The sequence below is a fragment of the Protopterus annectens genome, chromosome 10.part0 (assembly GCF_019279795.1).
Source record: "Protopterus annectens isolate FY-2018-M chromosome 10.part0, PAN1.0, whole genome shotgun sequence".
Classification (NCBI taxonomy): domain Eukaryota; kingdom Metazoa; phylum Chordata; order Ceratodontiformes; family Protopteridae; genus Protopterus; species Protopterus annectens.
Window position 1 is genome coordinate 1666205575 of NC_056744.1, and position 10796 is coordinate 1666216370.

Below are 10796 nucleotides of genomic sequence, written 5' to 3' on the forward strand. Positions count from 1 at the left end.
TGGTATTTTATGACTTTGTGGTTCTCTGTAGATAAGACACTGTAATCACTAGGTGTAGCAATTTCAGTGATCAATGTTCCTTTTGTCTTCTTTTCCTGGACTACTATATTTGGTTTTCTCGCAATTAGTTTTGAACTGTTGGTAATGGATGATCCCATGTGATATAAACGTGATCATTTTCTATAATGTTCTGTGGCTCCTGCTTCCGGTGCTTCTCTGTTACTTCAATATTATAATGTTTGCACAATCCCCAGTGCAACAGTCCTGCCACATTATTATGCCTTTCAGTATACAGGAATCTGCCATTAGTGTATCACACCCGGCAACAAGATGTGCATCCATTTCCAATTCTGCTTTACAAAACCTGCAATTATCTGTTTCTCTAACATGTTCAATGGACTTTGGTTTTGTACATAGCCCACTATCCTGAGCTGCTGATATTTACTTTTCATGTTTAGGTTTAAATTCACCTCTCCTTAACCATTCCTGCATTACATTCTGCTCAACATAAGGTTTTTCCAGGAGATGTCTCTGCATTTTCCACATTTCTTGCCTTCTTATCTGATCCTTCACCTCATATTCTTTCTTTTTTTTTTTTTTTTTTTTGGCTGCCTGATTTGATTTCCATTTCTGCTTGACAACAATATGCTTCTGCTAAAATAAGCAGGGAAGTCATCTTAGACTTGATCTCCTCATGTTTTAAAACCTTCTCTATGTTTGGATCTTGTGAGGCCAGCAGGTATGTATGCAGTCATACAATTGATGATTTATCCGTGTAATAAATTTCAAGGAGGCCCATACCTCCTTCAGAATGGGGAATATATCATTTTGGTACACAATGATTTTTATAAACCATATGATACGCATAGAGCATGTTTCTTGTTTTCCTGTACAAGTGATCCAGTACCTTTTGAGGCCAGTCACCCCAAAACTGTAAAGTTAGGACAGGAAAAGCACATTGGTTTACAGTTTGGACTTTGTTCCTGGATGTCAGAGTTTTTTCAGTATTAATTTTGTCTAAAATATTCCTTTCCAAGTTTTATTTGCATTTGTTCATGTTTTATTGTTGATCCTTTATCAATTCCCAAACAGTTATACACTCTCTCTTGCTCAAGTTCTTTTACATCACATTCCTGTCCCAAACTGATATTTTCTTGGTGCTGCAGCTTTCCTGCTTTAAAGGTTGCTTTTGCTCTTTTATAAAGACCAAATGTCATTCTTATACCATCTGAGAAAGTTTTGACCACTTGCAGTTGCACTTGTTGAGAGAGTTTATTGATAATGCCAGAGTGCAGATTGATGTTGAAAGCTTTTGCAAGGTCTAGATAAGTAAAGTACACTGATCTGCCCTCATCTATTGCTTCAGTAACCTTCTTGAGGAAGTCAAACAAGTTAAGCAAGTAAGATCTGCCCTTAAAAAATCTGAACTGGCTGGGATCAAGTGTTTGCAGGTTATCCACATCTTTATTAATTCCATAATGATCCTTTCCATAGCCTTGCAAATGAAGCTGGTCAGACTTAAGAGTGTATAATTACCTAGTACAGTTGGTGTTTCACCTTCACACAAGAGAATTACTGTTGCTATCCTCCATTTACCCAACACAAAGCCTGTTTAGAGGCTGATGTTGAACAGTCTGTAGTGGGTTTGACAGGCCATATTTCAGGCTGCTCATTAGACAACCCAGCATGTTATCCAGTCTCACAGACGCAGTGCTCCTGGCCTTGAACATTCCTTGAGGACTTGATCTTGAAAGATTTGATGGGGTGTAGATGTGGGAATGTCATGTGGGGGTAAATAGGAGGAAGAAGGGGTGAAATTAGATCTAAGTTTAATAGCTACTAGGTTTTCTACATCCTCTGGGTCTGAGTATGTGATCTCATTTACTAGTAGCTCTGCACAATGCTGAGGTTTGCCTCTGAGGTTTCTAACAGAGTTAAAAAAGGCTTTGTGGTTGTCCTTGGACTGTGTGGCCATTTTTACCTCATATATCACTGGTTGATTTAATCAGAGTTTGGACCTAATTTTTTAGATTAGCGATACTTTGGTATAATGGGAGTTGCATTTATTTTTACATGCAAAGATTTATATAACTAGGCTGCACCATAGCAGTTTTTAAATTTGGCATTGTATTTACTTTGGAGTGGACAGATGTATCGATGCAGCTGTTTACAGAATTTAGCTGTAAAGTATTCTATGTAAGCAGTAGGGTCATTAAATATGGAGGGAGTTTTGAATTTAGCCATCACTCAGTTCTAATTGATGTACGTCATTTTGAGGATGCTTCTGGCTTTAGTTTTATGAGGAACATGACAGATATGTAGACTGATTTGACCAGTGAGGAAGCTACAAATGACAGGTAGCAGAGAGATGTCCCATACTGGTGACCATTTCAAGAATTTTTTGCCCCTCATTGGGGTGCTGACCAGTTGGTCCAGGGAGTTTGTATTGACAAAATCCAGAAATCTCTGTGTATACAAGTTATAGGATGTACAAATCTCCCAGTTTCAGGAAGGATAGTTGAATCCCCCTGGGAAAATGGTGTTTGCTTTAACGCATAGGGCCTCTAAACACACTGAGTAGGAGAGGTAGGTCGCTAAGGACACAAAGGGGGCTGTATAACTTGCTATGGCATAAGGAGTTTTGTTAATGGTAACTTGGACACGGAGGAGTTCCAGCTCATTTTCTTGTCTAATGTGTCTGAAGTTGAACTGGTTTCTTATGAATATGGAGACATCACCACCTGGTGTGCCTTCATGCAATGCAGTGGATCTGTATGTGTGGACTTAGTTGAACCCCTGCACTCTTAAGGTGCTCTAATTGGCCTTGAATCAAGTCTCAGTGATGGTGCATATATCTATGACTTCCAGGGTGGGAAGTGCTTGTAGGGAGTGAAGGTTTCCATCATGACCCCTGACACTGACAGCAATACCTTTAAGTTTTCATAATTCTGTTTTGTTTCGATGGAAGGTTTAGAAGACTAACACAGCCTACAAAATACATTATGCGGGTGGGTAAGGGTTTGGCCAATATACAAAAGCCTTGTGGGACAAGTGCAGACTATCCCTGGCAAAGCAGTTTGGCCCATCTAACATATCCTCCCAGGAAGATACACATTGTACCCTTTTGAATGACACCAGAAGTTAATCCAATTACTGAATTAATACATTTTTGTTCATACTGCTACATGTTTCTTGGTGATGGTAGAATGCTGCTCAAGGATAGGCTCATGTCTGTCTTGGACGCTGTCATGTCTTTCTTGATATAGTCCAGTGAGGTACATCTCAGGTCATTTATACCTACATGCACAATGATTGAATATCTGTGGTGCAAAGACACATTGTGGTGAATCCTGATATCTGATAAACAACTGACCATAATGCTTTCCTTGCACAGACTGGTGAGTGATACAATGGAATGTTTCACGATGGAGCCACTATGACTAGAATGTTTTATTGTGCAAAGATCTTCCTTATGGGCTTTTGAGGTGAGATACTGTTACTCTTAGGTTATGTTTCACATGGGTACTACCTGTGATTTGTGTTTGTGCGGCTGCTGAGGGAGCTTGTTTTTAGTTAACGTTTAAAAGGCCTTTTTGGTTTAGATAGGTTAGTTTTAAGAGTTTATGTAGGTTTATGTGTTTGATCTATAATGCATGCAACTGATGTTGTGTACTACTGACAATCTACTTGTAAGTTTGCATTGACTTCATGTGAAAACTTTCCCTTCAATGCCTTTACATAAATACATCTCTGACACTATCTGTTTGAGTATTAGGTGTCCACCACATGGGGGTCTACAGGGGTTCACCTGATGCAAAAAAAAAAAGTTTTTATTGCGCTTTTTGAAGCAAGCAGAACAAGAAAGACTGCAAAGGCAGAACATTATGTAAAACAAACTGCAAACTGTGTGTGTAGGAATTTTAAAGTAATGAGCAGTATTTATACGGAGTTACATATGATCACCCGATAGTAACACTGAGGTCATTAACCTCGACATGTCCAAGCCTCTCCTTTTGTCTATTTAACTCAGAGGCTGCATCACTGAAACAGTGGTCATTCTCCAATGTATTAGTGACATATGTGTCATCTGACTTCAATGTCACTCAGTATAAAGGAAATGAAGACAGGAAAATCTTTCCAAGTTAGTGCTGGTTTCCCTAATAGTGGCTAAGTGTAAAGTGGATGAAGCTGTAGCTGGCGATTATAAATGGAGGATTTGCACCTCATAAAATCTTATTTTTTCTAACAGAAATGTTACTAACACTGCTTCTATTACAGAGCTGGCAATGATTTGCTGTGTTTTACAGTTTTCACTTGTCTCTGTGGTTGTGTGACAGTGGAGGTAGAATTACATACAAGTAGGGGGGCATGAAGTCCATCACATGGGGTGGACAATGGCTTGCCCTATGCGTAAAAAAAACAAAAAACTTCTGATTGCGGATTTCATCTAGACATGTACATGACCAGCTGTGTTAGTCTAGTTGTAGATATGTACAAATATAACAATGTCTTATAGTGGAGGCATAAGTAACCCATATATGTGATGAAGTCAATAGCAATCTGTCTTTTACAACTATCCACAAAGTCCAAATTCTGCATTTTTATACTAGTTGACACAAAACTGGAAAAGCAGTGTTTTCTATAATGTCCACGTCTTCCACACACTTTCTAACTGCTGGTCAAGTGCCACAGTCACGGGAATAATCCTTTTTATTTTAAAAAGATTTTAGTTTTTCATATTTACATTAACATATCTTATCAGAATTTTCCTTGTTGTGTCACACCATTTAGTCCTCTAACATCATGCACATTTTCTAAAATATTTAAAACATCAGTTAAAAAGAACAAATTTATGTAAAATACAATTAATAAATTATTTACATACTGTTGAAGTTGTCTTCAAAATGATCCTTCTGCTTCCTGATATTTATTCCCGTCACAATATCCTTTGGAACTTCATCTGCTTTAAATAGCTGTAATAACTTCTCTGGAGGAATTTTGTATCCTGCATATAAAAATATAAACATAATTACTAATTAGTCTATCACAACTGGACAAGGATCACTTTAGTAGAGGAATGAAGACAAAACATTCAAACTCAAAGTGTATATTAATAACAGGATAATGTACAGATGTTTGTCATACAGACCCTGAACATTACTGCAGATGGTAACAGAACCACATTAGTCATCACAGATGCAATGGGGAAGCAAATGACAACATCCTTAGATATTACTAATCCTTAACAAGTCAGTGCTAACCATATGGTTGGAAATGACAAAATCCTTAGATATTACTAATCCTTAACAAGTCAGTGCTAACCATATGGTTGGAAATGACAACATCCTTAGATATTACTAATCCTTAACAAGTCAGTGCTAACCATATGGTTGGAAATGACAACATCCTTAGATATTACTAATCCTTAACAAGTCAGTGCTAACCATATGGTTGGAAATGACAACATCCTTAGATATTACTAATCCTTAACAAGTCAGTGCTAACCATATGGTTGGAAATGACAACATCCTTAGATATTACTAATCCTTAACAAGTCAATGCTAACCATATGGTTGGAAATGACAACATCCTTAGGTATTACTAATCCTTAACAAGTCAGTGCTAACCATATGGTTGGAAATGACAACATCCTTAGATATTACTAATCCTTAACAAGTCAGTGCTAACCATAGGGTTGGAAATGACAACATCCTTAGATATTACTAATCCTTAACAAGTCAGTGCTAACCATATGGTTGGAAATGACAACATCCTTAGATATTACTAATCCTTAACAGGTCAGTGCTAACCATATGGTTGGAAATGACAACATCTTTAGATATTACTAATCCTTAACAAGTCAGTGCTAACCATATGGTTGGAAATAACATCCTTAGGTATTACTAATCCTTAACAAGTCAGTGCTAACCATATGGTTGGAAATAACAACATCCTTAGGTATTACTAATCCTTAACAAGTCAGTGCTAACCATATGGTTGGAAATGACAACATCCTGAGATATTACTAATCCTTAACAAGTCAGTGCTAACCATATGGTTGGAAATGACAACTTCCTGAGATATTACTAATCCTTAACAAGTCGGTGCTAACCATCTGGTTGGAAATGACAACATCCTTAGATATTACTAATCCTTAACAAGTCACTGCTAACCATATGGTTGGAAATGACAACATCCTTAGATATTACTAATCCTTAAGTCAGTGCTAACCATATGGTTGGAAATGACAACATCCTTAGATATTACTAATCCTTAACAAGTCAGTGCTAACCACATGGTTGGAAATGACAACATCCTTAGGTATTACTAATCCTTAACAAGTCAGTGCTAACCATATGGTTGGAAATGACAACATCCTTAGGTATTACTAATCCTTAACAAGTCAGTGCTAACCATATGGTTGGAAATGACAACATCCTTAGGTATTACTAATCCTTAACAAGTCAGTGCTAACCATACGGTTGGAAATGAACACAGAAATGCTGGGGGGGGGGGGGGGTTAACAGAAAATACAGTACAGGAGAAACATAAAGTTGCATCATGCAATTACTATAGACGCTGTCCGGTTCGACTCTCAGTTAGAGCGTCTTCTGCGTGGAGATATGCGTGAATGGGCATGCCTTTGTTGAAGGTTGTGCGTCAGGGCTGGCAACTCGGTACGTAAAAATCAACTGCCAATCATTAGCGGACCGGAGTTCCGCAGTGGCGTCCCCTACCCGGGAAAAGCTGAAAGTAACAACAACAACAACAAGTAACAACATCATGCAATTACTAGACAAAAGAGGCAGACAGAAGTAAATGAGTTAGGAGTACAGGGACCATGTAAAAGGATGGCATGAAGAAGAGCAGCATGAAAAGGAATACTGTAGAGATCAGACGGAGTATATGAGGAATATAATTTATCCAACATGAAGCTGTAACAGAGGGACTGACTGAGGATACACAGACAGGTATACTACTGTGTTACTGCATGGTTACACGGAAGGGGAGAGATTCTATGCAAATACGTATACAAAGCAGCTGATGAAGATAGTGAAGGAACAGAAAGGAAGGGACGGCAGGTCGTGAGTGGAATAAGACAAACATGATGACGTGGTTAATACAGGAAAACATAAGTCAGATAAGTAGCACTACAGGCAGAGCTGCAATTAGGTAAGCAGTAGGAGGGGGCCTTGGGGTGGGGAAGGGGGTTGTGGGTGCACAATATGAATGCTGAAGCTAAATGAAATTCACACGAAAATATTCCAGGATGTATTACAATGGGAGATATCAATTAGTTAGGGAACACCACAAGAACATGACTGACGGAGGTAAAGTTCCTGACTACTTTCTGGTGCTATCTCAGTGATGGTTAATTACATATATTGTGCTAAATGGAGTAGAGAGTTCTACAGATTTTTTTTTTTGAATGAAAAGTGACTCAGTGAAGTGTGTTTTTATGATTTAAACTAAAATATCCAAGACGTGGTTAAGTGCTTAAGGTACAGAGGGGTGAAGAACTGTAAAACCAACTGAGAGGACAATATTGTGAAATAGTTAAAGTAAACAGCTTATACAGCTAGATGATACTGATTGTTGGCCACGATACTTTATGAACAGCAGAATGTAACTGTTCTTTTTATTTAATTATATTACAACACTGTCGAACCTGTTCTTGACAAACTGACAACAAAAATAAAGACATAATTATCAAGGCTAATATCACATACCTGTATTTTTAAAATGCAGTTACATTAACTCTAGTCTGTATGCAAGATTTTTTTTTTTTTAATTAACTCATTAATGCCTACCAGCAGTTACTTAATTAGATGCCACATTCTTGGTTGCCAATAGGCAAGACAGCTACTGCCTTGTGCTGACAGCAAAAAGGAAAATTAAATGTGGGGATGTCTTTCATCTGAAGAAGAAAATCATAATTTTGAATTCCTTACTCAGTTGAAGTCACTTTCTTTGATTTAATGTACTTAACTGAGGAACTGAATACTGCAAATTCAGTACAGCAGTTAATTTGTAGTACAGCAGAAGTGATGTGTACAGCCTGCTTTTCCAGCAGTGTTACGTTAAACTGGACAAGGTCGCCCATGCAACTAGCACTGCGGGTATGATTAACATCAGCTGTGCTAACCATACTGTGTTAATGAGTAACTTTGCCCAAACTATAGCAGTTCTGCACATTTTCTGGAAATAGTTCAAACTAGATTCCCAGATATTCTAAGGCTACTTAGTCTTATCACCATTCACACCTTCCTAATATCCCCACCTTATTTTGTAATTTCAGGAGGGTCATACCAGCCAATCCCAGAGTAAATGTGTGTATACCTATCCAGACGTACTTTAAAGGGAGATACTGAATCTCACTGCTTAGCTAATAGAGAAAGTTAGGGAGGTACTGGGTTCTAAACCTTATCCTGACCTTGTTTTATTTATCTGTTACTGAATGTTTAGGTCTGTGGTTTTTGCAATGGCGGAAATATTGGACTTGCAGACAAACAGGAATTCTAGGACAACATGGATTCTAATAATGTGGCAAGTGAAACAGAACTCCCCCTAAAAGTTGATAACACACTGAATAAAAGGACAGATCTTGCAGCCTCTCTTGATAGCTTATGGACTTAAGGCATCTGATCCCTTTTGCTATCAATCTTTTAGAACTTTCAGCTGATATGTTCAGTGAGATGCATTCTGAAGGCGGCATTGCATTCAGTAATTAGTCTGACTAATGCCATGTACAAGGGAGCGTTTTCCACTTTAGACCTTAAAGATATTCCACTAGTAATTAGCTATACTAAATAGAAAGAATTCCGGACAACCATTATTATATTATGGTCAAAAGAGAGAGAGAGAGAGTGTTATACTCTGTGTGTGTTTATAAATCTCAAATTCCCTGCTTTCCTTCATGTTGTTCCCTAATGGTCTCTCTTTTCTCTTATATCTCAACATCCTACATTTTCTATCTCCTCTTGTACATTGTCCTTAATTAATCTATTTTTTCTATAACTTGCATTTCTTCTAATTAGTTAATTTATATGTATGTCTAATTTGTTTTCCCTGTTATGTTTCTTTCTACAAAAATGTATTTCCCTGTTTATGTTTCTTTCTACAAAAATGTATTTCAGTATGTAAATCAATGTCTGTATGCTTATTGTGGAGCTTTTCTCCTCGGGCCTCTGCTGAAAATGGATATGTATCCAGTTGGACTAGCCCGGTAAACAAATGTAAAATAATAAAAATAAAATAATAAATATACATCTAAGTTTGCAGGCCCCTGACTACATTTTTGTTTTGTAGTGGCATGTTGTCTATACAATATGATGAAGAACAAAAGTGATGATATTATACTTTTTATCATCTAGTTTACACCCATTTTTAGTACATCACAAATTTAGTAGGAAGAACTCTGTCTGGTGTCATTTGCAAACTTTGTTAACCAGAGGTCTTGTCTGTCTCTCTCTCTCTCTCTCTCTCTCTCTCCTTGAGGCACAACTGGCCATTTTCATTCTTTCTGCTGAGGCACCTACTGCCCACACTGTGTGGGTTCTGTCTTTCAGCCAGTTTGTTATCCATCGTACCACATATGGAATTCTTTTTAAAGAATTTAGCTCCTGTATGATACCAGCATAGGGAATGGCATCAAAGGCCTTGGCCAAATCAAGATATGTCACATGTACCACACAGTCACTGTCTACAGCCTTAGTAATCATTTTGAAGAAGATTACCAGATCGAATAGACAAGAATTACCCTTCACATACCTAAACTGTTGGATAAAGTCTAAGGTGCTTGATATCACTAATAGAGAAGATGAAATTAAACAACAGTAAATCTTCTGAGTCATCACTGACTTCAAGAAGACGAAAAATACTGCAAAACATTTTGAGTCATAGGCACCACTGTATATATGTAAATATTTGTAATGTTTAACTTTCATTATGAAACAAGACTGATTATACATGTTCAAGTGTTTAAAAAGTCCTGATATAATTTATTAGGTCAGTTATGATGCATACTGTGGTTTTGCAGGATAAGTCTTCTAGGTCTGATAGGTCTGTAACTGCCCGTGTCAGTTATAAGGTCACCTTTACTGAGTGGCATCACCACTGCAGTCCACTGCTCATCAGGGGAAAAACAGTAGCTAAACTTGAGCTAAACAGTTATAAAAGAATGTGTCTACAAGGGCATGTTTACCACCATTAATTAAGCAAACCGGGGATTCTGTCAGGTGCCACGGATGAAGTATTTTGTCCTTGTTTAGCATTTTCAGTAAACTATCTTTTGAGAACAACTGAGGCAATCGGGGATTTAAGATGCATCAGGGCTCTGCATTAAAATCTCAGAGGTGAAGTCAACAATACATTTGTTTGGTGGCTAAAGTGCTGACAGGCTAGCAGCAGATTAATCAATATAATCCTAAAATGGATACAAAAGATGATATTAAATCTTTTATCAGAAATAATACTAAAAATAAATTATCTGACCAGATGAAAAAAGTGATAAGCCAATTTTGATGTCAGAAATTAAAGTTCAAATTAATAAACTAAAATGTAATAAGTCCCTCCCCTGTTAATGATGATATAATACATGAAATTTATAAACTAATGCATAATGATGCCTTAAGTATTCTGCTCAAAGTTTTCTCCACAGTCAAAGGTCTATTAATCATTATTCCATCTTGGAAATGCACCCTTATTTCCCCAGTTTTAAAAGCTGATAAAAATCTTACAGATTGTTCTTCAGATAGGCCAATTTACTTATTAAACACTGACAATAAAAATATTTA

At 37.3% G+C, this 10796-nt stretch overlaps 1 protein-coding gene across 1 annotated transcript in view; it reads right to left on the bottom strand.

Annotated features, from left to right (window-relative positions):
* The window catches only part of LOC122814404 (zinc finger protein 773-like), a 65102-nt gene that overhangs the window by 31415 nt on the left and 22891 nt on the right, over positions 1-10796 (bottom strand). Inside the window, exon 2 of the mRNA XM_044086987.1 lies at positions 4886-5005. Within this exon, the coding sequence (XP_043942922.1) occupies positions 4886-5005 (120 nt within the window). The remainder of the gene's footprint in view (positions 1-4885; positions 5006-10796) is intronic.